The sequence below is a fragment of the Panthera pardus genome, unplaced genomic scaffold, assembly GCF_024362965.1.
Source record: "Panthera pardus isolate Hobbes unplaced genomic scaffold, ASM2436296v1 HiC_scaffold_21, whole genome shotgun sequence".
In the NCBI taxonomy this organism is placed as follows: Eukaryota; Metazoa; Chordata; class Mammalia; order Carnivora; family Felidae; genus Panthera; species Panthera pardus.
The window spans coordinates 4,599,584-4,627,211 of record NW_026526777.1 but is presented as its reverse complement, the minus strand read 5'-3'; the positions used below and the strand labels follow the sequence as shown (position 1 = coordinate 4,627,211).

The 27,628-nt window shown below is 63.2% G+C and overlaps 2 protein-coding genes and 1 long non-coding RNA gene across 7 annotated transcripts; 2 read left to right on the top strand and 1 right to left on the bottom strand.

The window, feature by feature from the left end:
• The first annotated feature begins 1,321 nt into the window (after nucleotides 1–1,321).
• On the top strand, nucleotides 1,322–18,882 carry IGSF9 (immunoglobulin superfamily member 9). 5 transcript variants are annotated; one of them, XM_053908901.1, is made up of 21 exons: nucleotides 1,322–1,438; nucleotides 3,446–3,700; nucleotides 3,937–4,125; nucleotides 8,527–8,679; nucleotides 9,374–9,528; nucleotides 9,800–9,917; nucleotides 11,909–12,050; nucleotides 12,147–12,292; nucleotides 12,387–12,529; nucleotides 13,622–13,762; nucleotides 14,177–14,293; nucleotides 14,472–14,622; nucleotides 14,824–14,947; nucleotides 15,190–15,365; nucleotides 15,636–15,886; nucleotides 16,059–16,143; nucleotides 16,252–16,428; nucleotides 16,652–16,694; nucleotides 17,008–17,868; nucleotides 18,129–18,256; nucleotides 18,421–18,882. In XM_053908901.1, exons 2-21 carry the CDS (start codon nucleotides 3,643–3,645, stop codon nucleotides 18,600–18,602), a joined length of 3,540 nt encoding a protein of 1,179 aa, XP_053764876.1. In that variant the 5' UTR covers nucleotides 1,322–1,438; nucleotides 3,446–3,642; the 3' UTR covers nucleotides 18,603–18,882. The 5 variants fall into 5 exon arrangements, with proteins under 5 accessions (XP_053764876.1, XP_053764878.1, XP_053764875.1 ...); XM_053908903.1 differs by lacking the exon at nucleotides 1,322–1,438 and adding an exon at nucleotides 1,563–1,633; XM_053908900.1 differs by lacking the exon at nucleotides 1,322–1,438 and adding an exon at nucleotides 1,794–1,915.
• LOC109257270 (uncharacterized) lies at nucleotides 11,074–13,622 on the bottom strand. Its single transcript, XR_008424526.1, has 4 exons — nucleotides 12,858–13,622; nucleotides 12,538–12,710; nucleotides 11,699–11,768; nucleotides 11,074–11,564 (listed from the first exon to the last, which is right to left on the bottom strand). It is a non-coding gene; the product is annotated as an uncharacterized LOC109257270 (long non-coding RNA).
• Nucleotides 18,883–20,349: 1,467 nt separating the features above from the next.
• Nucleotides 20,350–27,321, top strand: TAGLN2 (transgelin 2). Its single transcript, XM_019433263.2, has 5 exons — nucleotides 20,350–20,476; nucleotides 25,135–25,341; nucleotides 25,749–25,923; nucleotides 26,209–26,311; nucleotides 26,564–27,321. Exons 2-5 carry the CDS (start codon nucleotides 25,162–25,164, stop codon nucleotides 26,703–26,705), a joined length of 600 nt encoding a protein of 199 aa, XP_019288808.1. The 5' UTR covers nucleotides 20,350–20,476; nucleotides 25,135–25,161; the 3' UTR covers nucleotides 26,706–27,321.
• The last annotated feature ends 307 nt before the right edge of the window (nucleotides 27,322–27,628 follow it).

Genomic DNA, 27,628 nt, shown 5'->3' with positions numbered 1-27,628 from the left:
TCCCCCCCCCCCCCGGGGGGGGGGAATTTTACCTGCTGGCCAGGGAGGGGCCCAAGGGATTAAAAAAAGGCTCTTTTTCTAGGGCCTTTTTCTTTCTCCCCCTCTCCCGGCACATTTTCACCTCAGGCTGTGGCAAAAAGCCCACAGACGTTTACATCTGGAAGAACTTTCCAGCAGTCCCTCTCTAAGGATGGAATGGACTCCTAAGAGGGCCGGCGAGCTTCCTGGCCCAGGATGTGGGCCCTTGGGGCCGAGATCATCCGGAAGGAGGGGGAGGCTGGGATGCTGGTGTGAGCCCTTGACCCCACCCTGGTTGAGGCCATGATTCCATGAATGAAATGCCTGGCGTGGTCAGGCGGGGTCACGGGGGTTCGGGCTGGGGTGAGCGGTCAATGGAAAGGACCTGGGCAGGTGCGCTGCTTAATGAAGCCTGCTGGGGAAGGCATGATGGACCCCCCCATCCCTGAGGCGGCCCAAGTTCACCAAGTAGAAAGCTCCCAGGAGCAGAAATGCCAGCCATCTGTCGGCCTGAGGTCTCTAAGGAGGTGGGTTTGATGACGTCCAGGTTGGGTGTGAGTTCGGCTCGGGGCTCGGCAGGACATCCGTCCCCGAGGTGGGAAGTCTGGGGCCAGTCGCTCCACCTGGTTGCGCCTCCGTTTTCTCCCGAGTCAAGCAGAGTCACGCCCGCCTCGCGGGGTCTCTGCGCGGGTGACCCGAGCGCTACGAAGCCCGCGGTCCAGGGCCCGGCACCCTGCAGGGCCCCGCCCCGGGATGCCTCTCGTCCTGCCGTCCCGCCCCGGGCCTGTGTCGCCGGGTCGCAGGCGCTGGCAGCTGCAGCGGGGAGGGGGCGACTCGGCAGGCCGGGCCCGGGCGCACGGTCCCCTCGGCACCCTGCGAGAGGCGCCGGGCCGGGACCTGGGAGCTCGCGGGTGCAGACAGGTATTTCCAGTCGGGCCGGGGAAGGGGCGGGCGGGGCGGGGGACGCGAGCCGAGGGGGCCCCCCCGAGCTGCGCGGATCCCCCCGGGGGTCCCGCTCCCGGCCGGGCTCGGCTGTCGGCCCCGCGCCTCTCCCCGGCCGCGCGCGGACGGCGGGGGCTCGCGGGCGGCGAGGCCCGGGAGGACGGCGGGCCAGCTCCGGCGACCCGGGGCCCGCGCAGCGGGTCTCCCCCGCTCCCTCCCCGGCCGGCGCCCGGAGCCCGGAGCTCCGCCAGGGGGCGACCCGAGCCCGCCGCCGCGCGTCCCGCCCTCCCGAAACTACAACTCCCAGGCCGCCCGGGGGTCGCGGCCGCCCCGCCCCGCCCCGCGGGTCGGCCCCCTCGGCGGCGGCGGGCGGGGCGCGGCGGTCTCCCTGGCGACGCGGGCGCTGGGGCGCCGGGCGGGAGGCGGGCCCGCCCCCTATTGTGTGGCTGCGGGAGCCGGGCCGCGCGGCGCCGGGCAGGTGAGGGCGGGGGCGCTGCGGGGCAGGGACGGCCGCCGGCGGGGCTCGCGAGTTCCGGGGGAGCCGAGGCGGCGGGGGCTGGGGGCGCCGTGGGATTCTTCGGGGGCAGCAGAACTCGAGTTCTGGGGAGTGAAGTGGGGTTTTGGGGGGGCGGGTCGGGGAGGGGGATTCCCGGAGAACCGGAGGCGACTGGAGGTAACGCGTGCGTGTGTGTGTGTGTGTGTGTGTGCGCGCGCGCGTCGGTGCAGGGGGGTGGGTCTTGGGGGGGGGGTGTCCAAAAGCAAGGGGGGGAAGTTCAGGGGTCCGGAGCAGGCGAAGGAGAAGGGAATTGAGGGTGGGGTATCCGGAGAGTATTGTGGGCTGGGGCCGGAGAATTTTCGGGAGGGCGATTCCCGCGGAGAGGATGGGTGGGGACTCTGCGGGCGACGGGAAGGGAGTGCCTGGAACCGCGGAGGACCTGGTGCAGTTGGAGATCAGGTGTGGAAAATGGGAATTTGCGGAGAGGTGGGGGGGGGGGCTGTGAGAAGTAGGGATAGCAGGAATCGGAGCACTTGGTGGGGAGACCAGACGGGTGAGGGCATGGGGAGGGGGCGCGGTGGGCAGAGGAGTTGGAAGATCATAGGGAAAGCAGAGGAATGCTGGGGAAACCCGGGTTACTAGGGTGCTCGGAAAGCTGAGCCGCGAGGGAACTGGGGCTCCATCCGTTTGGGAGAAGCTCTTTCGGGGAAGAATGGGAGAGCCCGCCGCGGGCAGAGGGAAGCCAGGGGAAGGTTTGCTGGTGAGTCGTGCGGAGTTACATACGCGGGGCCATTAAGTAGAGGCAGGGGTCGGGCTGAGAGACACGGGGGGTGGGGGGGGGGGAGGGCGGGATGCGGGATGCTTTCCAGCCAGTCCGGACTGGGAGGCCGGGAGCGGGGTGGAGGCCAGAGCAGAGTCCGCTTGGATTTGCGGGGGCCCAAGGCCGCAGCAGTCCCGCCCCCAGCCCACTGTGACCACCCTCTGGGGCCCACGGGAGTTCCTACCCTGCGCACCCCAGGGCTCACTTTGTACTCACTAGGGACTGGCAGGCTTCCGGCTTCAGGGACCATGCCTCTAGGGCTGGGGAAGGGAAAGCCTGGCAAAGTCTGGGCCCTGAGGACACTGGAGGAGAGCGAATGGGAAGCTTTGGGATGAGGCACTCGGGTCGTGCTGTCTGGCGGAGCGAGGGCTGCTTGGCAGCATCATGAAGGGAAAGTGGTGCCAGCTGCCTGTCCCGGGACCTGCCCAGGCCTGGAGGGTGCCATCCCGGCCCCCAATTCCAGCAGGTGGGGGAGGCATCTCCTCGCCCCGCTGCCTGACTCAGTCACTGCTAAAGCAGTGTTGGGAGGCTGAGTGGAGAAAGAGATACGGCGTCCCTCCCCAGCTTCCAGGAGTCACAGAGGCTGGGGAGGTGGGCAAGGGATTGTGTGCGTGGGTTCCCTGGGGGCCGCTTTCTGGGGGTTCCCGCCCAGGTTTTGCCCTTCACTGGCTCTGTGCACCTGAGCAAGCCCTGAGCAGGGTCCTTATTTGTCACTGTGGGGTGAAGGAGTAATCCTGGTTCTCCCTGGCGATCTGCTACTTGTTATCAGCATCAGGACTAGGGAAAGAACAGAGAAGGGGCTGAGCCATGGGGACCCTTCATCTCCCATTTTCTGACAAATCCTTTTCCAAGCTCAGCTTTCCGGGCACGTCAGTAACCCGGGCTTCCCCAGAATGCTTCTCTTCAGATCTTTCCAACTCCTCTGCCCCACCCTCCCCGTGTCCTCCCATGTCAGGACTCCCCACCCAGTGCTCCCTGGTTCTCCCAGAGCCCCCACCCCGGCCCTTATCCCCCAGGGCGGCAAGATCTCTGGTATCTGCATCCCTCCCCTGCTCCTCTGCTCCCCTCTCTCTTCGTTTGCTCTCCTCCTGGCCTGTCTCTGACGGTGGGGTTTCTTCTGGTTCCCAGTATTGGCCCACTCGGCATGTTGCCTTGCGTTTTGTGTTTAGATCTGGTGGTGCTCCAGGGAGCGGCTGCATCAGGTGTTACGTGAGCCAAGCCCTAACCGTGCAGAAGAGTGAGAGCTGAAACCTGCTACCGGATCAGAAGGCATCCCTCCCGGGGCTTGCTGGGCTGTGGACACCTCCCGGGCCCCTCCGTCGGGGCCCCGTGGATAGGAGGGGCCGGCCGAGCAGGCAGCTGGGCTATGGTTTGCTGCCTCGGTCTGGCCGTCCTCAGCCTGGTCATCAGCCAGGGGGCTGACGGTGAGCCGGATTCCCTGGGCTCAAGAGCTCCCCGCCGGCCTTGTTGGGGGGGGGGCATTCCCCGGGGCGGGGGAGGGGAGGGTTCTCTGTGAGCACGCGGGGTAGGGGACGAAGAGCGCTGGTTCTGGAGAAGTCGAGGCTTCTCTCAGCCACTTCACAGAGTCCTAGGGATCGCGCAGAGACCCTGAGGGAGCCTCCTGTCCCTGCCCTGATTCTGGTCCCTGTTGTCCGCGCAGGTCGAGGGAAGCCTGAGGTGGGGTCAGTGGTGGGCCGGGCTGGCGACAGTGCGGTGCTGGGCTGTGACCTGCTGCCCCCGGCTGGCCGGCCCCCGCTACATGTCATCGAGTGGCTGCGCTTTGGATTCCTGCTCCCCATCTTCATCCAGTTCGGCCTCTACTCTCCCAGAATTGACCCCGATTACGTGGGTAAGACAAGGGGGATCAGGAGGTACTGTGAACACCCCAACAGAGGGGGGCTGGGTGGGGGGAGGGCAAGACCTCTTCTTAACTGCTCTGCCTTCCCCCTCCCCCGCTGCGTCATGCCAGTTGGGGGGCTCTAGGGTCATGCCAGTTGGGGGGCTCTAGGCGGCTGGCAGGTGGGTTGACGGGCAGCAGGGTGGGTGGGTCTGTGGCCTGTGTGCTTCTCCAGCGGAGGCTGGGGCGGGGGGGTCTCCGTCCAGAGGTGCGTGTGCACGGAGGGGGGGCTGGGGAGGGCCAGGGTCCCTAAGGGTCAGGGAATGGATGGGGCCAGACTGGGTTATGTGGCTTCTGTTCTAACGTATGGACCCTCCCCCCTCCACCTGGAGCTGCCTTCCGCACCCCTGCTGGCTCCCTCAGAGGGCTGGGCTTCCTCCTAATCCCGAATGGAGTCTTAATCTGAGCGGTTTAGTGCAGGCCTCAGAGGGCAGCGTGTGGGAGGGCCCGAGGCGAGGGCTGGGGGCTGCTGGGCCAGACAGTCTTTAGAGGGAAACCCAGGAAAGGCCACCTTGGGGACGCTGATGGGGGAGGGGACCCCCACCTTTCCCCTCTTTAGTTTGAATCCTGAGAGTGGCTCTGGGATTGGCTGAGCTGTCCCTGAGGGGCAGGCTGAGCTCAGGCAGGTGCCGCCGGAGGGAGAGTTTATTTTCAAACCGGGGGCAGTTGTTGGCAAACAGCCTGGTGGGAGCGGATGTGTCTACACAAGCCCCGTGAGAGCTGATGAAAGCAGGGCCCAATTAGGACAAGTGAGGTTAAAAAAAAAAAACACAAAAAAAACTGGCCGTGCCCACCAGCCCGCCCTCCCTGCCTCTGCGGGGCTGGGGCTGGGCCCGGAGGGGTTTGGGCTGAGGGCTGAGGCTGGGTAGATACAGAATGTTGCCTGACTGAGGACGGGGCAGGGGCAGGTGGAGCGGAGCAGGGAGAGGAATTTTCCTGCGATTCCTAACTGTCCTTCTCTCTACCCGTCTTGGGGTCCCTCGGGCAGACAAGCCGCTGGCTGGCCGGCTGGCAACGGTGCTACCTGTGGGTTTCCTTTCTCCGTGTGGCTCTGAGCTGCAGGAACTGTGAGCCCTCGGGGCTTCTTCCTGCCCCTGCCCTTAGTGCCCACCCCTGCCCCCGCCCCCCAGTAGCTAGTCCAGCCAGTCTGGGGAGTCAGAGCTGGGGGGGAGGGCCCTGTGCCCATTAACTCTCTTACTGCCTCCCGTCTAAGGGGCCTCTCGGCCTTTGTGCAGGGGACTCCGAACCCACAGTTGCTAAGCAACGGGAGGTGGAGGTTGCTAAGGACAATGCCGTCCTGTCATAAGCCCTCTGGGCAAGTGAAGGAGAGATGTTCTGGGACTGCGTGTGTGAGGCTGGTGGCCTAGAACGTGGGAGGGACCACGCCTGAGACCCCAGCTCCCAACCTTTGAGGACTCCAGAATCCATCTGGCGGAGGGGCCGGGATTTACAGACTAGCTCAAAGTGGTGAAAAGTGGTATAAAACAGGCTGGGACGCCTTCCTAACCCTCGCGCTGACTTGGTCTTTGACTTTCATGCTGTCTTTCTTGGGAACTTCGTGACAGTGCGGCTGGCAGAAAGGCATGAGTTTTCTCTCTGTCCCGAGTTGTTTGCTGCAAGGCAGTTCTCTTTTTTTTTCCTTCCTTTTTTAGTGTTTATTTATTTTTGAGACAGAGAGAGACATAGTGTGAGCGGGGGAGGGGTCGAGAGAGAGGGGGACACAGAATCCGAAGCAGGTTCCAGGCTCTGAGCGGTCAGCACAGAGCCCGACGTGGGGCTCGAACTCACAAACCGCGAGATCATGGCCTGAGCCGAAGTCGGATGCTTAACCGACTGAGCCACCCGGGCGCCCCAAGGCAATTCTCTTATTCTCAGAACACTCCACCCTCCAGGCCTCTCCCCTTTTTTCCTGCAAAACCTTCCTTGTGGTCACAGCTCCCGGGAAGCAGTAGTCCTCTCGCTTCGTGGTCCTTGGAACCTCTGAACACAGCAAGGAGCATCTTTTGAACTGTGTATGTGAGCTTGTATGCACGTGCGTGTGGGTTCTCTGCCTCTGAGAGCTGGAGAGAGCAGTCAGTGTCTCCCGCTTCCTTTACGCACCCCTGCATGTGTGGGGCGGGGCAGGGCGCGGCGGGGGAGGGTCTGAAGCCCACCAGGCTGTAGCCCTGCGGGGGGAGGGTGGGCCTCCGGGAGGGGCCCGGGACTCAGGAGGACTCAGGACTGCCTGCCTGCCCCTGGCCATCTTCCTGTGCCGTGCCACAAGTCTAGCAGCCCGTATCTCCCAGAAAAGGGAGGGCACGCAGTATGCCTCCTTGAATGTTCAGATCCGCAGACATTTAGAACCATTATCCGCTGACCACCAACGCCCTGAGTGGGAACACCCTGGATGTGGTCAGTGCTGTGTGCCCCGAGCGTCACTTGATCCTAACCCCACGGTGCACTGGAAAGTGTTCCGCATCTGGAGAAAGAAGGCCTGACTTTGTCACTTACAAGCCGTGGGATTTTGGAAGGAAGCTTCGTGTCCGTCCTTTCCTCTCGAATGGATTTCCTGCGAGGATTAAATGTTACATGGTCCACATTCAGTGCTCAATATCCCTTCCTCTTCCTGCTTTTTTCGTGGAGCTCGAAGACAACCGTAATGAGAAGTGGCTGTCTTTTGGAACTTAAGGGGACTTTGCACTCTGGGGTCGCAGGGCTCCGTGGCCACGCAGATGGGGGTTACGGAGGGATCCCGAAGGGGGTGTGTGTGGAAGGGTGTGATTGTGTTAAATATTTACCCGCAAGGCCTAGGCTTATCTCCTAGGTGGAGATTTCAACACCTAGCCCTGGAAGCAGGTCCGCCCATCCTGGAGAGTCCACACCCCTGGACCTCGTCCTTGGAAGGAAAAAGTCCCTTGCCTAAGACTTGCCTCAGACCGTTCAGTCTCCTCTTCTTCCCTGACGGCACTAGATTATATCCCTGCAGGCTTAGATTGTATTTTGGAAAGATCACCAGTGCTGAACACGCAGACGTGGGCGGTGACGTCTAGGCAGACGTGGGCGGAGAGGGGTCTAGGCAGTCCCAGGTGCTGGCAGGGCGGTGTGGTGCGCGGTGGGGCCAGCCGCTGCTGGGGGTGGGCAGAGAGGACCTGCCACCAGGTAAGGGGAGGCCCGAGATCAAGTCCCGCTTCTGATTTCACACCTTGTGCTCATCCGTTTGTTCAGTACGTGAGCAGTGGGCCGCCTGCCTGCCCCGCGTCCCTTCCCCCCTCCCTCCCCAGCCAGATTGGTCTTAACCTCTTTTTCCGGATGAAACCCGAGTCGGCCAGTTTGCCCAAGGGAATACACTGCAGAGGTGGGCTCTGGGTCTCCCTGGCTCCCGAGTGTGGGCCTTTCTCACTAGGCGGCACTGCCGGTGACCCCCGAAGCTGTGTGGGGAGGGGGCCGAGGGATGTGGGGGGCAGCCTCAGTCTGAACCTGGTGGCGTAGTGGATGCTGACGGAGGGTGGGCGTGTGTGTCTGCCTGTGCTGTGGCCGTGTGGCTTTGTGGAGCTCCGTGTGGCCAGTCAGCCGGGGCCCCGGGTGCCCTGGGGCGTGAAGGGATGGGGTGAGGAGGCTGCTGACCTTGCTGCCTGGCTGGGCTGGACTCTGGCCACCCTAAGGCGCTTAGGCCGTTGATAATAGCCCCGAGGGATTAGGGGCTTTGGTAGGCGAGGTCTGGGTCCCTGCTTGGGCCCCAAACACTGCTGAGGTTTCCAGGGCCAGTGCTCTGGCGGGAGGGGTCCTCCAGGAGCCATACGTTGCCCCTCCGAAGAGCCCAGGGCTGGGGCAGATCCTGTAAGACTCACGAGGAGACTAAGTGTGGCTCTTAATTTTTTTTTTTTTTTAATGTATGTGTATTTTTGAGAGAGACAGAGACAGAATGCGAGTGGGTTAGGGGCGGAGAGAGAGGGAGACACAGAATGCTCCAGGCTCCGAGCTATAAGCATAGAGCCCGACGCGGGGCTCGAACACGCGAACCGCGAGATTATGACCCGAGCCCAAGTTGGACGCTTAACCGACTGAGCCACCCAGGCGCCCCTAAGTGTGGCTCTTAAACCGCCCTTCTCCCAACGGTCCTTGAAGCCACCTGCGGTTCAGTAGGGTGTCTTGTGCACCTGCTACCACTCTGGGTTTCTCTTTGTCTAAACTGGATCTCAGCTGCTAAAAGGCAGGAGTGATCCGGGGCTGAATGGAGGGATCTGCCCTCGGTGACCCCAGCCCCACCTGTGTCTCTCCGGTCCCCGCTGGATCAGGGTGACTGGAGGAGACAGGGCCTCATTCTTGACCTCTGAGAGTAACCAGCGTGACCAGGGTTTGGGGCTCCTCCCCCAGGGCGAGTCCGGCTGCAGAAGGGGGCATCTCTCCGGATTGAGGGGCTCCGAGCGGAAGACCAGGGCTGGTACGAGTGCCGAGTGCTCTTCCTGGACAAGCACAGCCCTGAGGACGACTCTGTTAACGGCTCCTGGGTGCACCTCACAGTCAATTGTATGAACCTGGGGGCAGGTCGGGGGGGGGGGGGGGGGGGCCGCATGATGAGGACCTCTGGGGGGGGGTGGTTCCGGGGCCCCACCCTCGCGGACACTCCTGTTTGCTGGCTCACTGTCTGCATCTTGCCCCTTCCACTGCCACGCCTGCCCTCCAGTGTTGGAACTTCCTCTGTCTTCCCCGTCCCTGCCTCTCTGGCCGGGAGAGGGGAATGGGTAGGGGGCTGCCGGGCCCTGAGCGAAACACGGCTCACGTGTTGAGACGGCATTTTGTTTTCTCAAAACACCTTTTCACCCCGGACCTCATGAATTCTCTGTCAACCCTAAGAAGGAAGGAAGGTCAGAATCCTTCCCCTTTCACAGATGGGGAGACTGGATCCTGCCGCTGCTTAGGGGCAGAGCGGAGTCTGGACCCAGGCCTCCGGACCCCCAGAGCAGTGCCAGGGGCCACTAGCTCTCCCCCGGCTCTGACACCCCTCCTGTGCACAGCCCCAGTTGCTAAGTCCGCAGGCCAGTGTGGGGATGGGCTGGTGCCACCCTCACTTGGCCTGAGCACAGCAGGCAGGGTGGCCCTGGGCTGGGGACTCCCGAGCAGTGGGGCCGGCCGGTGGGCTGAGGCCTGCAGCCCTGACCGGTGTCCCTGCTCTTTGGACTGAGAGCCCCTCTGGCATCCCCTGATGCCTCTCTCTCCGCAGCACCCCCTCAGTTCCTGGAGACCCCTCCCCAGGTGCTGGAAGTTCAGGAACTGGAGCCTGTGACCCTGCGTTGTGTGGCCCGTGGCAGCCCACAGCCTCATGTGACTTGGAAGCTCCGAGGACAGGATCTTGGCCAGGGCCAGGGCCAGGTGCAAGTGAGTCCCGGGGCTGGGCTAAGTGGGCCTGATAGGGTGTGAGGGGGAGGCTTGGGGGGCGGGGCTAGAGGCCCAGGGGCCAAATGCCGAGCTGGGAGACTGGCCAGGGGGGGACGCCTCACTGGCTTCCTGAGCCTGGGGTGCTGCTGCCCTCTGCCGGCCAGACTCGGAAGTGCAGGGTCTGAGGCCCGCGGGAGGGAGGGAAGGGGAGGCAGGGGGCGGGGGGCGGGGGAGGAGGAGGAGGAACCTTCCTTATCCCCTCCTACCCTAGGTGCAGAATGGAACGCTGTGGATCCGGCGGGTGGAACGCCGCAGCTCTGGGGTCTACACCTGTCAAGCCTCCAGCACCGAGGGCAGTGCCTCCCACGCCACCCAGCTGCTGGTGCTAGGTGCTCTTGGTGGGGGTGCTGCGGGCCGGAACTAGGGACCTGTATGGGGGGGGGGGGCTCTGACCTGTGGCTGGGGGTGCACGTAGCAGGAGAGGACACAGGGGCGTGGAGAGAAAGGGAGCTGCCAATGCAGGCTGGTGCTCTAAAACCACATCTCTCTCTCTCTCTCTCTCTCTATATATATATATAATTTTTTTAATGTTTTATTTAGTTTTGAGAGAGTTCAGGCAGGGGAGGGGCAGAGAGAGGGGAACAGAGAATCCGAAGTGAGCTCTGCGCTGACAGCAGTGAGCCAGATGGGGGGCTCGAACTCACCAACCGTGAGATCACGACCTGAGCCGAAGTCAGACGCTTAACCGCCTGAGCCACCCAGGCGCCCCTCTAAAAACCAGCATCTTAATTTTAAAAGGAGCAGTGAATGGACGAGTAGATATTTAGGGCCCAGCAGTGTGGTGTGTAACCCCCCCCCCCCAGCCCCCCCCAGGTTCTCATCTATATATAAAGAGGTTCATATCTACATTTTAGGACTAGGTTGAGAATTTAATCAGGTTCAGTTGAGTACAGTGATCAGCACTTAGTACCTCCCGTCCGAGACCTTCCGTCTAGAAGGAACGCTAAGAGATGGCCTGGACTCTGCCTTCGGAGAGCCTCTTCTAAAGGGAAGGCAGATGAGTTAGTGAAGTGTCACTTTCCCTGGTTCTGTGGGAAGGCAGCGCTGAGGAACTGTTAAGGGCCAAGCCCGCCAGGGTCAGGAAGGCCTGAACAGTCTTGCCTACCCTGCTAACTTTGGGCCCTCACTTCTCTCTGCCTCTCGGCCTCCACTGCTTCATCTGTGGAGACAGTAATTCCTGGCACAGAAGGCTCTTGTGAGGCTTAAAAGAAATGGTGCAGGGAGGTGCTCAGCGGAGCGCCCCGCGTGTCTGTCGTGTCCTATAGGGCCCCCCGGCTCGGATCGTCACCTCCTATGCCCGACGACCCAGGCAGCGGAGTCCGGGGAGGGGAGAGAGCAGTGGGGCGGTAGAAGGGAGAGACGGATTTGCAGGGATGATGCGGGCTGGCCAGACTCTGTGGGAAGAGCCTTCCAGACTGGGGGGGGGGGGGCTCGGAGAGCAAAGGCGTGCAGCCGGCTCGGGGGCACGACACGCCCACACTGAGCTGAAAGAGTTCTTAAGGGTTGGTGTATGAAAAGACGGTTGGCCGGGCCGGGAGGGGTTGGATCCTGAGTGCCCACGAGGCTGGATCGAGAAGTTCAAGCTTGATGTGGTGGGAGCCAGGAGTTGTGAGTTCTTGAAAAAAAAGATTTTTTTAATGTTTATTTATTTCGGAGACAGAGAGAGACAGAGCATGGGTGGGGGAGGGGCAGGGAGAGAGGGAGACACAGAATCCCAAGTGGGCTCCAGGCTCCCAGCTGCCAGCACACAGCCCGATATGGGGCTCGAACTCTCAAACTGTGAGATCATGACCTGAGCCAAAGTCGGTCACTCAAGCGACTGAGCCACCCAGGTGCCCCAGGAGTTGTGAGTTCTTGAACAGAAGCGTTCTGTTCTGGCCAAAGGGGGTGTCTCTGTGCGAATGGCCACTGGAGTGGCCAGATGGGGGAGCCTCGGTCGGGGATCGTGCTGTATCCGCTGGTGAGGTGTTGGGCACCTTCATTAGGGTAGGACACGTGGAGGTGATTTAGCAGGCGACAGTGGAGGGAGGTAAAGGGTAAATGAGCAGAGAGTGAGCCTGCCTCCCCCTCCCCAACACACACACACACACACACACACACACACACACACACACACACGCAGGTTCTAGGCGGGGGAGTCCGGGTGAATTGGGTTGTCCCTGGTGGGAAGGGGATCTGGTCTGGGGAAGAGAAGGAACTTGCGTGAGGTACAGGGGTTAGGGCTGTTTCAGTTCCCCTGTGCCAGAGGGCAGATGGCAGGAAGAACTGTAGAGGGGACCTCAGGGCTGAGGCCTCTCTCTTCCCATGTGCTCCCCCACAGGCCCCCCGGTCATCGTGGTGCCCCCCAAGAACAGCACGGTCAATGCCTCCCAGGATGTTTCCTTGGCCTGCCGGGCTGAGGCGTACCCCACCAACCTCACTTATAGCTGGTTCCAGGACAGCGTCAACGTGTTCCACGTTAGGTGGGGCTTGGGGGTGGGCGGGGGCCGGCGGGCAGCCTTGGAGGAGTCCCCCGGCTCAGCGAGCCTGGACCCCTGCCCACACGTGCCACATTGCAGCCGCCTGCAGCCCCGAGTGCGGATCCTGGTAGACGGGAGCCTGCGGCTGCTGGCCGCCCAGCCAGACGATGCAGGCCGCTACACCTGCGTGCCCAGCAACGGCCTCCGGCGCCCGCCCTCGGCCTCTGCCTACCTCACTGTGCTCTGTAAGCCTCACCCGGCTCCCTCCCCAAGCCTGCTCCCTCCCCCTGGGCCAGGCCTAGTTCCTGCCCCACAACCTGCCACTGCTTCCCCCACCAGACCCAGCGCAGGTGACAGCGATGCCTCCTGAGACCCCCCTGCCCGTAGGCATGCGGGGGGTGATCCGGTGCCCGGTCCGCGCCAACCCCCCACTGCTCTTCGTCAGCTGGACCAAGGATGGGCAGGCCCTGCAGCTGGATAAGGTACAGACCTCCGGGCGGGGGGAAGGAAGGGTGTGGCTTGGTGTGATCCTGGGCAGGTCAGCTGGGGTGGAGTTAGCTCAGTGTAATTCAAGTCAGTGACTAGGGATACACCCCTTCCCTGGGGGGCTGTGTGGGGGTGTTTGTGGAGGAGCACAGCATCTGTCCTGAAGGAGGGCACAGCCTAGAAGGGGTAGGACAGACACTCTGCTGGAAGGCCAGGGCTGGTTGAGGACAGATCAGTAACAACTTCTGGGACCTTGGTGATGGGCCTTGGGGGGTGGACAGACATTCGGAGCAGGAACCAGGGCCCCGAGGCAGGAAACGGTACCTTGCGTGTAGGGCGTGACGAGTCCTCGAGTTTGAGGGGAGCCACATGCCCGTGGGTACACGGTGTTGCGGAGAAACAGGTTGGGGCCAAGAGGGAGAAGCGTGGGTACCAAGTGAATATTACGTTCTTACAAGCAGTTGGGGTCTTTGTCCGCCCTCGTGGGCGACCACCACATCTTTTAATCCTAGTGTCCCCGTCCCTGGGGGCTTCTGCGATGGGAGGACTGGATACGTTTTTGTTTGATGTTACAAAAAAAGTCTGCGGGCAGTTGGAGCCAGTGAAGCTGTTGAGCGGTGGTGCGACAGCATCGGAGCTGTGAGCGGGAGTTGAGTCTGTCGGGTGGATGGAGGGCAGAGTGGACACAGGGAGAGGGGTTCAGAGGCTGTGAAGTGGTCCAGGTGAGAGCTGAGGGGGTCCTGGGCGTGGACGGGCTTCATGCCTAGATGGAGGCCTTCCCGGAGGAGAGATCTGGTGAGCAATTCCACGGGGGAGTGAGCAGTCCAGGTTAGTGGGGACAGTGGGGCCCTTGACAAACAACAGGGAAGGCAGGGAAAGGAAAGGATTTGGAGTGGAAGATGCTGACTTTCGTTACCGGGTGCCGGACACCCCGGCAGGCAGGGCTCAGCTCCAGGGGGCGCCGCTGGAAAGGGAAGCGTAGGCCTGGAGTTCAGAGAGGGGTCAGGCCTGGAGGAGGAGTCCTCTGCAGGGATGTGGCCTTCTCCTTCCTCTCCAGCCTCTGCTGAACCGCTTTCACTTCCCCGCAGCTCCCTGGCTGGTCCCAGGGCCCCGAGGGCTCCCTGATCATCGCCCTGGGGAACGAGGATGCCCTGGGAGAATACTCCTGCACCCCCTACAACAGTCTCGGTACTGCAGGGCCCTCCCCGGTGACCCGCGTGCTGCTCAAGGTGAGGGTGGCTGCGGGCGCCCTGGCGAGGGGGGCAGAGCAGTCACTTCGGAGTCCAACGGTGGCGGCGGCAGCTGTCAGACTCCGTGCCGGCGATTTCTGTAGAGGTGGTGCTGGCGAGGTGGGGTGTGAGGGGCGCGTACGTCCCCAAAGTAAGATACCTGCCTGCCCAACTCGCTAACCTTGGCCTCGAGGAAAAGGGGTGTGAAGCAGAGGAGAGGGTGAAGGGTGTTCTGGGGAGGTGTGTACCCCCCAGAGAGGCCTCCCAGACCCCCGTTTCCCTCGCCCCGCCGGGGAGCAGAGACAACAGGTAGGGAGACCCTGGGAGATGGGGTGTGATGGGAGCCCCAGAGAGGGGAGCGGCCCTTAGATGGCAGTGCGGGAGGCCCCTCCCAATGCCAGATCTGGCTTGCAGGCTCCCCCAGCTTTTCTAGAACGACCTAAGGAAGAATATTTCCAAGAAGTAGGGCGGGAGCTACTCATCCCCTGCTCTGCCCAGGGAGACCCCCCTCCTGCTATCTCTTGGGCCAAGGTAAGGCTCCTAGCCCCGCTCTGCCCATGCGCACACGCTCTGCACCCCTGCCTCTCCCTGCCCCTCGTCATTCTGCGGGAAGGAGGGAGCCATCGGAGGCAGGGTGGGGAGGACGCTGGAGCTGCCCTCGGTGAGGGGTGGCCGCATGTGTCCTCAGGGCTGACCAGTGGTTCCGTAGGTGGGCCGGCGGCCGCAGGGCCAGGCCCAGGTGGGCAGCAACAGTAGCCTCATCCTGCGACCGCTGACCAAGGAGGCCCATGGGCGCTGGGAGTGCACCGCTAGCAATGCTGTGGCCCGAGTGGCCGCCTCCACACATGTCTACGTGCTGGGTTAGTGGCCGGAGAACAGGCTGGGGGCTAGAGGAACCCATGTGGGACAGGGGACGGGAGAATCATTTTTGGAGGTCCACATGGGGATGGGGGGCAGGGGGCCCTGGGGTGATGGGTTGGAGGTCAGAGGCCCTGGGAACCCTCCTTAGCTCTTTACCTGACCAGCCTCCCCTCCCCCCCCACTCAATTCCCCCTCCCCAGGCACCAGCCCACACGTTGTCACCAATGTGTCCGTGGTGCCTTTGCCCAAGGGTGCCAATGTCTCCTGGGAGCCCGGCTTTGATGGTGGCTATCTGCAGAGATTCAGTGTCTGGTATACCCCACTGTGAGTGATCTGCCGCTCCTGTCCCCCCACCCGATTCCCTCTGGCCCTCTGCCCTTCCTCCCACCCTTCCATCCCAGGCCCGCCCTAATTCTGCTGCCCTGTTTCCAGGGGGATCTTTGGTGTTCAGGGCCCAGGTGCCGAGATCCTGGACGGCTGAGGGGAGGGGACAGGTCAGTCTCTGGACTCCAGAGCTTCCTGGCCCTCCTAGTAATGAAGTCCCCCCGTTTCCTCATGTCCTCCAGGGCCAAGCGTCCTGACCGAACCCACCATGACTGGGTGTCGCTGGCAGTGCCTGTGGGGGCTGCTTACCTCCTGGTGCTGGGGCTGCAGCCCCATATCCAGTACCAGTTCAGCGTCCTAGCTCAGAACAAGCTGGGGAGTGGGCCCTTCAGTGAGATCGTCTTGTCTGCCCCCGAGGGTGAGAGATCTCCCCCCGCCCCAACGCCAGCATCTGACCGGACGGGATAGGACTGATAGGGAAAACCTGGATTTGGCACGACCTGGGTGGGAGGGGGCAGAGGAGCCGGGCAGCTTGCGGTCCACAGGGGTTTATGGAACGTGATTCGGGGGTGTCTTTAGGGGCTCTGGGAGAATGGCTGAGCATGGAGTTGGGGGCGGGGAATAGAGGGGTTGGCATGTTGTGGAAGGGTCCTGGGAGCCTCATCTCATGCCTGTCTGCCCTGCTTAGGGCTTCCCACCACGCCAGCTGCCCCCAGTCTTCCGCCCACTGAGATGTCACCTGCCCTGTCACCTCCCCGAGGCCTGGTGGCAGTGAGGACACCCCGGGGGGTGCTCCTGCATTGGGATCCCCCAGAACTGGTCCCTAAAACACTGGATGGCTATGTCCTGGAGGGGCGGCAAGGCTCCCAGGGCTGGGAGGTGCTAGACCCGGCCGTGGCAGGCACAGAAATGCAGTTGCTGGTACCTGGACTCATCAAGGTATGTGTGGGAGGCAGGCACCGGGAGGTTCCTCCCCGCGGTGCTCCGGGCCCCGGCTCCGTTCCCCAAACCTGGGCTTCTCACCCTCCCTTCCCAACTGCACAGTCTTTCTGGACAGAGCTGGGGTGGGCGGTGCTGGGTCCTGACCCCCTCCCCGGACCCCCACCCCCAGGACGTTCTGTACGAGTTCCGCCTCGTGGCCCTCGCAGGCAGCTATGTCAGCGATCCGAGCAACACGGCCAACGTGTCCACTTCCGGTGAGAACCCGGCGGGAGGGCAGAGCGTAAGCACCGGGGGGGGGGGGGGGGGGGGGCGCTGAGCCCACTGTCGCGGGCACCGACCGCCCCTCGTGACCCCTCGCCCAGGCCTGGAGGTGTACCCCTCCCGCACGCAGCTGCCAGGCCTCCTGCCCCAGCCGGTCCTGGCCGGCGTGGTGGGCGGGGTCTGCTTCCTGGGCGTGGCTGTCCTCGTGAGCGTCCTGGCCGCCTGCCTGACCAACCGGCGCAGGGCAGCCCGCCGCCGCCGCAAGCGCCTCCGCCAAGGTAGGCCCCCGAGGCCACGCCCCCGCGGGCCCCGCCTCCCGCCCCAGCCCCGCCCCCCGGAGGTGGCCACCCGCCACCCGCGCAGGGCAGGTGCGTCCTGTCTGTCCGCACTTGCCTGTCCCCAGCGGGGAGGGTTTGCCGGCGGGTGTTGGGTGAGGCTGTGCGCCTGGGGCTCTGGAGGGCCTGAGGTTTGCCCGTGTCACCTCTGGTTCTGCCCGAACAGATGCGCCTCTTATCTTCTCCCCGCCCGGGAAGTCAGCTCCGCAGTAAGTCCCTCCACCTCCTCCGCTTCCTTCGGCCTTCCCTCTGCGCCCGCTGTCTTGGCCTCCTCGGTGGTGCCTTGGGGTGGGCGGGGAGGGGCGGAACAGAAGTTGGAAGGAGGTGAGGGTGGGAGTGCAGAGGTCCCAGCCTGGGGCTGCCCACTGCTGCCTGTGCGCCTTTCTGCCACCCCTCCACCACGTGGGTCCTGGTGTCTGTTCGCTGTCCCTAGCTCTGCTCTGTTCACCAAACCTCTCAAGGCTGGTCCTGGGAAGGGGCCTGGCTCCCTGCCACAGAGCCGGATCCCCTGTCCTTCCCCAGCTCTGCTCCGGGTTCGGGCAGTCCCGACAGCGTGGCAAAGCTGAAGCTCCAGGGCTCCCCAGTTCCCAGCCTGCGCCAGAGTCTGCTCTGGGGGGAGCCCGCTGGTCCCCCCAGCCCCCCTCCGGATCCTCCACCTAGCCGGGGCCCCTTACCCCTGGAGCCCATTTGCCGGGGACCAGACGGCCGCTTTGTGATGGGACCCAGCGCCGGGACCCCCCAAGAAAGGTCAGGCTCTGAGCGAGCTGAACCTCGGACCCCATCCCAGCACCAGGCCAGGTCCTATGACTGCAGCAGCAGCAGCCCCAGTGGGATGCCCCAGCCCCTCTGCATTGCAGACATCAGCCCTGTGGGGCCCCCTCCCGAGGCCCCGCCCAGTCCTCTGCCTGGTCCAGGACCCCTGCTTCAGTACCTGAGCCTGCCCTTCTTCCGGGAGATGAATGTGGACGGGGACTGGCCCCCTTTCGAGGAGCCCGGGCCTGCTCCACCCCCAGATTACATGGATACCCGGCCCTGCCCCACCTCATCTCTCCTTCAGCCCCTGGACTCCGCCACCGTGTCCCCCAGGGCAGCGCTTCCTGGGGCTGTGGTCGGGGCCGGGGCCACCCCAGAGCCCCTGTACACGGCACTGGCCGACTGGACACTGAGGGAACGGCTGCTGCCAAGCCTTCTCCCTGCCGCCCCTCGGGGTAGCCTCACCAGCCAGAGCAGCGGGCGGGGCAGCGCCTCGTTCCTTCGGCCCCCCTCCACAGCCCCCTCTGCGGGAGGCAGCTACCTCAGCCCTGCTCCGGGAGACACCGGCAGCTGGGCCAGTGGCCCTGAGAGGTGGCCCCGAAGGGAACACGTGGTGACAGTCAGCAAGAGGTGAGGACAGTCCCTGCCCTTCCCCACCTTGGCTCCAGTCCCTGCCCAGACTGCCCCACCCCTCTCCTAATACACTGTGCCTTCTGGGCTCTCCCACCCTGGGACCAGGAGAACTTGTCTCCTTTTAGAAGCTTTTGTCGAGGTCCGGGGATCTTCGGGGGAAACCCGTGGCCCAAGCTGAGTTGGGGGACTCTGGGTTTGGGCTTTTCTGCTCAGCCTCTGTTCTTCTCGCCATACCACGCATTTGTCCCCTGTGACAGGAGGAACACATCTGTGGATGAAAACTATGAGTGGGACTCAGAATTCCCTGGGGACATGGAATTGCTGGAGACTCTGCACCTGGGCGCGGCTGGCCCTCGACCCCGACCTGAAGCTGAGCCAGAGCTAGGTGCGTGAGCCCCCCAGGAAGGCGGTGCGGCACCCCCCGTTCCACGTCTCCCCCCGTCTGTTCCCAGCCGGGCCCCGGGCCCCAGCCTTGCTCCTCCTGCTCTCCCTTGGCTCATCTGCACCAGTGACCCCCAGCCCTGTCCTTGCTGTGCCCCCCTCTTGCAGATGTGAAGACTCCAGAGGAGGGTGGCCTCTTGAATGCTGCCCGTGCTTCTGGCCCCGAGGCCCGCTGTGCTGTCCTCCGGGAGGAATTCCTAGCTTTCCGTCGCCGCCGCGATGCCACTAGGGTCCGGCCACCGGTCTATAGACAGCCAGTGCCCCACCCCGAACAGGCCACTCTGCTGTGAGAGCGCCTGATAGGAGGCTGGGTGAAGGCACACAGAGCCTGCAGAGGGGAGGCCCCAGCAAGCCCTAGCTCTAGCCTGGAACACTGCTCCTGCAGCTCTGGTGGTGGTGGGCTTGGGTGGGCTTGCTAGGAGGTGTATATGCCGGGCCCCCGGAGTCCGGGGACTGGGACAGGGATCTTAGATCTGCCCGTGTGTGTGTGAGTGTGTGTGGTGACGGTGATGGTGTTTGTGGTGTGGGTGAGGTTTTTTACAGGTGAATAAAGAAAGTCTGACAAATGTTTCTGTGTGTCTTCTGCCTTTGCATCTGAGAGGGAGGTAGGAAAAGCCCCGAACCCTTAAAAAGGAGGCGGCCCTTCCTGAGTGGACAGGGCTGCACTCAACATCCTTTCAAAAAGCATTTATTGAGTGCCTGCTGAGGGCGTCTACTAAAGACCAACCGTTGAGCTAGACGCTGAGAAAACAAAGTTCACGAAGTCAAGCCTTTGCCCTTGGTGAGTTTTTGCCAGTTGGTGAAGCAGGCAAAGAAACAGTTACGGTGTGATGTGATAAGTTCTGTGATAAAGCTAGGTGTTGGATATTGTGGTAGCACAGAGGAAGGAGCCCACAAACAATGAGTGCTTACAGCACGAACTGGGGACAGTGCTTCCCCTGGGGAGCTCCTCACGGGATGGGAGTAACTAACAGTAATAGCTAGTGTCGCTGAGCACCTGCTATGGGCCAGGCACTGCTCTAGGCTATTCATGTATATCATTTCCTTTTCTGTAACCATGGGGTCAGTAGAATTCTCTGTTTTCTAGGCTGGCCCGCTGAAGCATAGAGGCTTCAGTCATTTGCCCAGAGGTCACACAGTGGGCATGGGGTAGAGCAGATCAGAAGTGGGTCAAGGGAGGGAAAGCATCCCAGGCAGAAAGCACAGAGGAGTGAGAACAGTGGGTCGCCCAGGGAATCACTTGGTGGACCTGGCTGTCAGGGCTGGGCAGGATTGGGGAACGAGGCACAGAAAGGTGGAAGGACACTGGTGGTGGATGTCCTTGGAAACCAGGCCAAACAGTAGCTTCTGCATTACAGGAAGAACCCCACTGGTGGGTGTAGGCAGAGACTCCACCCCAGGGGGACTGCTCAGCAGAAGCCAGAAGAGGGGTGCTCCTTCAACCCCTAAGCTATGCTGCCCTCCATTCACAGACACAGAACTGCCAGCCTCCCCCTCCTCCCCTAAGGCCTCCTCTTCTGATCCCTCCAGGATTAGGAAGAGATGCCGGGTCAGAGAGGAGGAGACTAAGGGGAAGAAATCAGGTCTGAACCCTGGGTCCCAACAGTGGTCACGCCCCCTGGGCCCCGGGGGCAAAGAATGACCTCACTGTCAGTTCCTGCCCAGGCCTGAAGTAGGTGGAGAGCGGGAGCACATGCGGGTACTGTCCTGGCCTGCACCCCGGTACTGTCCCACCTTAGCCAGCTGGAGGTGGGGGGTGGGGGTGGGGTCTTCCCGTGCCTCCGTTTACCTAACCACCCTTTTTAAATCAAGACGCTTCTTCCCACGTAAACACGCCCACAGTCTTGCGCTAATCTTCCAGGCAAAAAGCTTCCCACCGAGGCACACGTTGTGAGCTCCCAGGTGCAGACGGTGGTTCTCCTGGGTGGAGACCACTGCAGCCGCCCGCGGAGGCCCGACTCCCCAGACCCTCCTGCCCACTGCCCCTCTCCCCAAGCTCTGCCCTCCGCCCCGGCGCTGCGGCGCCTTTAAAGCCTCTGGGCGCTCGCCCCGCCCCGGGTCCGCCCCGTCCGAGGCGGGAGCCGCTGAAAACCCCCGGCCCGGCCCGGGCGCGCCACTCGGCCCGCAGCCCCCGCCAAGAGTGCGCCGTGCCGGCCCGCCAACGGTGAGCAGGGGGAGGGCGGGGGGCGCGCCTCCGGGAAGCCGGAGGCCCGCGCCGGCGACTTGCTCCCGGGGCCGGCGCGAGGGTCCGACGACGGCTCTGCGCGCCCGGTGCTGTCGGGTCCTGTCCCCAAGCCCCGACCCGGCATTGCCGGGCGATGAGGTCAGGCGAGGGTGCGGGTGCACCGACGGGGCGTCCGTCCGCAATGGGGACCGGGCCGTCGGGGTTGACGAGCGGAGGGCGTCGGGGCGTGGCTGGCGGGCTCCGAGGGACCGCGCGCCCGAGCTCCCCCCGCGACCCCGAGCTTCCCGGTTGCAGGAGCACGTGCGGGGGCCGCCCTCTCTGTGCCTCCTCCCGCCGGCCGTCTTCCTGGGGACTCGGGGTCGCGGGCTGGGGAGGAGAGGCCCCCGACCTCGGGGGGTCGCCGCCGGCGCGCGCGGGTGGTGTGGGGAGGGGGCTGCTTGCAGGGGCTCCGGTCCACCATCCCCCCCCCCCCGCCGGCCGGGGCCCCCACCCCGCGCCCCCTGCTGCTGGGAAAGCCGGCGGGGGCCGCGGGCGGGCGGGCGGGCTGCCCAGACCACTGCGTCACCCCAGCGGCGGGCTGTGGGTGACTCATCCGGCTGTAACGGCCCTGGGTGTGGCGAGGCGGGGCGGCGGGGCCGGTCCTGCAGGACCGGAAGTGGACGGCCGCCTTCCCGGCCCCCGCAGGCCTCCCAGAGCCCCCTTGCAGCCCGTGCCCGGGAAGTTCTGGGGGGAGCCTGGCATCTGGGAGCAGAAAGCGTGGCGGGAGTGAGGGTCCCGGGGATGGGGGGGGGGGGTGCCCAAGTGGCTTGGATGGGCTTTCCCGAGTTCTGACCGCGGAGCACCAAAGAGAGGGGACAGCTCCCCCTCTCCGGCGCCACCCCCCATTTCTCCTCCCTAGTCCCCCGGGAAGACCCACAGCTACAGAGAAGGCCAAGGCAGGCTGGGGGGGGGGGGGTCCGCCCCGCGGAGGCGGCGCGGTCGTCTTTGGCCGACTGCACCCCCCCCTCCAGCGCCCCAGCCCTCTCCTGCCCCCTGGGGATTGGCCTCTGCTGCTTTCTCCACCCCAGCCCTTCTCCCTCCAGGATCGAAGGACAGGCCTTCGGTTCTCGGGGCATTTCTTCTCCTGAACTGTTTCCCGGAGTCTGTTTCTCTGCCCCCAAACTTGTAACTTCGCACTCCTCCAGATGCCCCCCCATGGCCTCCGCAGCTGCCCCCCGCCTCCCCCGCTGCGGAATCCCTTGCACCTGTCCACACCTGAGAACGCGGCCAGGGGCCCCTTTCCAAGGATGCCGCCTGCGGGCCCCGGTGCCCAGAGCCTCGTCACCACTCCATGTGTGTGGAGTGCGTGTCTCTGCCTGGTGCCCCCACCCTGGCCGGGTTCCTGTGTTTGGTACACAGAAGCCATGGCAACGGCCCCCACCTCACCCCTCCTCCCGCGAGCCTTGAGGCTTCCTGTTTGTGCAGCCTCAGCTTTCTCTTCTGCTCACTGACTTGACGGTGGGGGGGCTGCCCCGCGTGGCTCCTTGGTCACAGGTGTCCGCCATCCTTGCTTCCGCCTGCTTCCTGTGCGCTTCACTTTGGGGACAGGGACCCCCATCTCGCCCTTTCAGAAGAGCGCCGACCCCCCCCCCCCCCCCCCGACTCTGAGTTAGGAAGTTCCCCCGCGTGCACGATGAATGGAGAGTCTCTGTCTTCCGCACCAAACACCCCAGCCAGGGACCCTTTCCCTTGACATCTGCGTGGGGTGGGGCGAGGTGAGCGTCCTGCCCCGGGTCTCTGGTGGGGGTGAGGGCTGTTCCCGCGCCAGGCCCGCCCCCCAGGTGGTTCAGCGGTCGTCTCTGTTTGGACCCCCAGCCCCAGGCATCTCCTACACCGCTCCCCACCCCCAGTAGGCACCTGGCTGTCTTCCCTTCCTTTGAGGGAGGGCTGCGGAAGCCCCAGCTCCAGCCGGCCAGCCACGGCCCATCGGCCCATCGGCTGGCGCCTACCCCAGGGAGCCGGAGGAGAAACAGCTGTGGACGGGCTGGCTGGGCTGCCCCGCCCCTTCCCAAGGCCCCTCCCCTTCCCAGATCTCTGCCCCACAGCTGTGGCACCTCAGGACTCAAGGGCTGTGGCCCCAGAGTGGAGCTGGGTCCAGTCTCCAGAGTTGGGGAGGGACCCTCAGCATCCTCCCTGTGCCCAGAGGTGGGTCTGGGAGGCCAAGTCCGTTCTGCCCCTATGGAGGGGACACTGCTCTCCACTGCTCTCCCCCGCTAACCCTGCTGCCTGGGTTAATGATTCTCCTGCCCTTTCTCTCCCCGGCCATCGTGATCCCTTGGCCTCAGGCCACGTGGCTCCAAGGAGACACAGCCCTGAGGCCCAGGGGACCGTAGTGAAGCTGCTCCCAGAAGAGAGGTCTAGACATTGGGCCAAGAAAAGGGGGCTTACTGGTGGCTGCAGGCCCCCGCCTCTGCCCTTCATCTCAGGTCTCCTGGACATGCCCCTATGTGCCAGGGGCCCTGGGCTGCTGAGGCTGGGCTGGGAGGAGAGACACTTGTCCTCCTTGCTCCACAGGCTTCAGCCTGCCCTCCCCCAGCTGAGTGTGTGTGTGTGTGTGTGTGTGTGTGTGTGTGTGTGCGCCTGGTGATGTGGGTCAAGGCCCAGACCGACATTTATCTGGCCCAGCCTTTAGGCAGGGGAAGGGAGGGAAGGGGAAGCGGGGTGGGGGGGGGGAGGTGGGTTGCTCTTAATGAAGTATAAAAATAACTGATTTGTGGGGAGGATTCCTTCTGGAAATGTGCTGCTGGATAAGCTGGAGTGGAAAGGAACAGCCATGTTGGAGTGCGGGGGAGGGGACTAGCCTGAGACCCAAGGCTGAGCGGCCAGAGGGGTTTGAGGTGACTCTGCCCCTGTGACCTGACTCTTTTCCTGAGCCCCAAGACCCATGGCAGGGGGCAGGATTGTTTAACCTGGGGTGTGTGGGAGAGAGGGAGCCTGAGTGACTTCAGCCCTTAAGTCTGACCTGGTCTAGAGCCGGATGTGGGGGGCAAGAGTGTCTCCCTTTCCTGTCCTTGAACACAGGTGCTTGTTCTGGGGACTCCCCCTGTATGAGCAGCAGACAGCTGGCTGCATTTCAGAATGGAAAGGGAAGCTCATTTATAGAGTGGATGGGGACAGGAACTGAGGTCCTGTCCTTTCTCTGGTCCTGGCTCCCCCTTGCATGAGTAGCATTCCTGAGACGGCTCCATGGGGTCCCGGAGGGGGCACCTAGGTAGTGAGGTAGTAGGTGGGGACAGACTGCCCACGGGCCAGGTCTGGAAACCACCCAGTTCTTCCTAAGTGAGGTCCTCAAATGAAGCTAAACCCTCCTGTGCATTTCCCCAACCCTCCCTCCCCTCCCAGGTTTCCCTAAAAATACCACCCGAGGCTCCCGTGTCAGTTCCCTATTCCTGCCACAAATGAGCACAAACTTAGTGACTTAAAGCACATCGTGCAGCTCTAGAAATCCCCCCGGAGGTCTCACTGGTAAAACCAAAGTGTCAGTGAGGCTGCGTTCCTCCTTGGGGAGTTTAGGGGAGAATCCCTCTCCGGGCCTTGTCCAGGACGTGGGCCTGACCCTGACCCTGACCTGACTCTGCTTTCTTCTTGCTTCTCCTGCTCTGACTTGTCTACCTCCCTCCTTCACTTATAGAGACCCCTGGCTGTGAGGACACTGGGCCCACCTGGATGGTCCAGGGGACTCTCCCCTTCATTCAGTGACATCAGCAAGGCCTTTTTTTTTTTTTTTGCCATGTAACATTCACACGTTCTGGGAATTAGGGTGTAGATGCCTCTGGGGGGCCATGATTCTGCCCACCACAGCTTCTAGAAAGGAAAGTAGAATTTGTTTGGACTGCCCAGTGGTTTCTCGTGGGAGGTTCCTTTTGCGTGCCGAAATCTTTTAAGGACCTACTTAGACCTCCTCTTCCAGGAAGCCTTCCAGGTTGCTTCTGCCCACACTCTCTTCTGCATTTCCTTGATGTAGGGTCTGACTGTGTAGGCCTGTGCGGTATTTGTCGTGTACAAGCCTTACCCTTTCCTGGGTGCTCACTTGGTCTCTCTGTTGGCATTCTGGGACCCAAGGCTTCTGTCTCTTCCGCAACCCCCAGCACAAATAGTGGGTGCTCAGTGAAAGCCAGTGGCTAACTGAGGGCAGTTGTGTCCAGTGCCCTAGCTCCTGGCAGAGATCTGCCAAGCCATCCAGGTCTTCCTCCTCTCCCCAAATCATCTTCCTCCCCAGGGCTGAAGGGTTAGAATGGCCAGCTTGCCTTTGCTAAAGCTGACCACCCCCAAATGAGGAGCTGAACCCCCCGGCTTGGCCTCATTTACCCCAGATTCTCTTCCAGTGGGTTTTCTGTCTCATCTGAGTAGTGGGGCTGTTCAAATGAAATCTAATGGGAGGACTCAGTGTAACAAACAGACTGCTTGTCATAGGGTTGGGGGAACCCAGAGATGGCCTGTGTGGCCCCTTAACCCTAGAGCTCTGAGCAGTGCTTGACCTGTGCCCCGGAGTCAGGGTGAAAGTTCCCTCCTTTGATGGCGGGTCTCCAGGGGATAGGGAGTGTGTCCCTGCGGGCTGCAGAGAACTGACTGCGGTCCCGGCCGCGTCTTCTCCCCAGCTCCCACAGCCACCGCTGCCCTTTGGAATGGCCAACAGGGGACCTGCCTACGGCCTGAGCCGGGAGGTGCAGCAGAAGATCGAGAAACAGTATGACGCAGACCTGGAGCAGATCCTGATCCAGTGGATCACCAGCCAGTGCCGCAAGGATGTGGGCCGGCCCCAGCCTGGGCGCGAGAACTTCCAGAACTGGCTCAAGGATGGCACGGTGAGCGCTGGGCCCTTCTGACTGCAAGTGCCCGGGACGGAGCCGGGCCTGCGAGGGCCTGGGGTTATTTCAGCTGCGGAACTGCGGGCACACCCGTCCCGCTTCCTCCTCAGCCTGGGCACCTATCTTGCAGAGGACCCGTGTTTTCCTCCCTCCCACGGAGTGCAAGGGAGGCCCGAGGGGACACGGGGAAGAACCGGGGTGGGGGGGAGGGGGGTGTTCTAGGCAGTGATGCTGGGACAGCAAGGCTTTCACTCTGGGTTCAGAGGCAGGGGCTGGGCGGGAGGGAGCCCGGGCATCCCTCCCGGGGGAGGCGGAGCGCCTTCAGGTAGGACAGGAACCTCGGGGGCTGAGCGTCTCTGGCAGCAGCACGGCCTCACCTCTGCACCACTGCTGTCCTCACCCAGGTGCTGTGTGAGCTCATCAACGGGCTGTACCCCGAGGGGCAGGCCCCTGTGAAGAAGATCCAGGCCTCCACCATGGCCTTCAAGCAGATGGAGCAGATCTCTCAGTTCTTACAGGCGGCCGAACGCTATGGCATCAACACCACCGACATCTTCCAGACTGTGGACCTCTGGGAAGGTGGGCCGGGGCCGGGGCGCCGTCACCCTGGAGGCCAGAGGCTGGGCTAGGCAGTCTTGAAGGGAGAAGGGGGCGGGTTTCTGGCACCTCGCGGACAGGGGTGTGTGTGTGTGTGTTTTTCATGGAGGAGTGGGCCGTGTTGGGGGTTGGGGTGGTGGAGGGTGTGGGGATGAAGAGGAGAAGAATTGGGAAGCCAGGCTTGCTGACCACGTGGGTGGAGGTGGAACCCCGGCACCCAGGGCCCCCGGCGCGGCCGAGGCCAACACACCGCCTTCCCCTTCCCAGGAAAGAACATGGCGTGTGTGCAGCGGACGCTGATGAACCTGGGTGGGCTGGCGGTAGCCCGGGACGATGGGCTTTTCTCTGGAGATCCCAACTGGTTTCCTAAGTGAGTATCGCGGGGCGCCCGGGGCCTGTCCCCGTCCCTAGAAAATGGTCCCGCTCAAAGCACGTTTACATCCCTCACCATCCCGAGTCATCGCTGCTCTCCTGGGACGGCAAGGGACTGTCCCTTCTGAGACACGGGGAGGGAGGTGGCTCCGGGGGGAGCGAAGCTGGCGGCAGCACTCGAGCCCCCAGGGAAGACACTCACCGGGGCCACCTCCAGCCCCTTTCTCACCAGCACTCTCTCTCGGCCCAGGAAATCCAAGGAGAACCCTCGCAACTTCTCGGACAACCAGCTACAAGAGGGCAAGAACGTGATCGGGCTACAGATGGGTACCAACCGCGGGGCGTCCCAGGCAGGCATGACCGGCTACGGGATGCCCCGCCAGATCCTCTGATCCCACCGCGCCCTGCCCTGCCCTCCCACGGATGGTTAATATATATGTATATTTCAGCAGTGACATTCCCCGAGAGCCCCTGGGGCTCGCAGACTCCCCTCTGCCAGGGCGGGGGCCTGGCCTGCCTCCTCTGGGGGGCACCCGACGGCGGGCTCTCCCCCTGGGCTTACTAATACATTCCCTTCCTCAAACCCACCCAAACTGGACCAACCACAACTGGCCTCTTTTCTCCTGGGACCAAAATTTGGGGGCCTCGCCACCCCCCAGCCGCATACCTCTTCACTTGCCCTTTGGCTTCTCTCCCCACGACCCCTGAGCTCCGTGCCCTGAATCCATTCCTTGGCCGGGGGTCAGGGACGCCGCCTTCCGGCCTTCCTTCCGCAAGCATGCCTCGCCCCCAGCTGTGGCTGCAGGGACCTAATTTATAGGGAGAGGCCTGTGGCGGCCGCCTCCCCAGCCTCCCCAGCCACAGCCGGGCTGCACTCACCACACATCAAGGCAGCTGGCCCCTGGCAGGGGTCCTCTTGGCTTCCCATTTTCCATTCCCCTTGCTGTGGCTAGGGCTTGAAAAACCTGAGTTTGCTGATTTAAATAAATATCTCTGCCTTTTTTTGGATGGACTCTGGTTGTGTCTAGGGCCGTGAGCCCTCCACTGGGAAGGGAGGAAATGTGGGGGGCAGCGTGGTGATTGGTACAGGGGGGAGGGATTTCAGATGAAAGGCTGCGATCCTCTCCCCCTTCTTTGATTTTCTTCCCTGTTCTCTGGCTCCCGTGGTTTAGGTGAGGGGAGGTTGGGGTTGAGGACGGGGCCTCACAGCTGCCCTTGGAGGATATGCGGGCGGTGCCCACAGCTACCCGAGGGACTGGACATCCCACCTGGTGCTCCTGGTCGGCCCCCTCCCCCAGCCAGAGGAGGGTGGGGC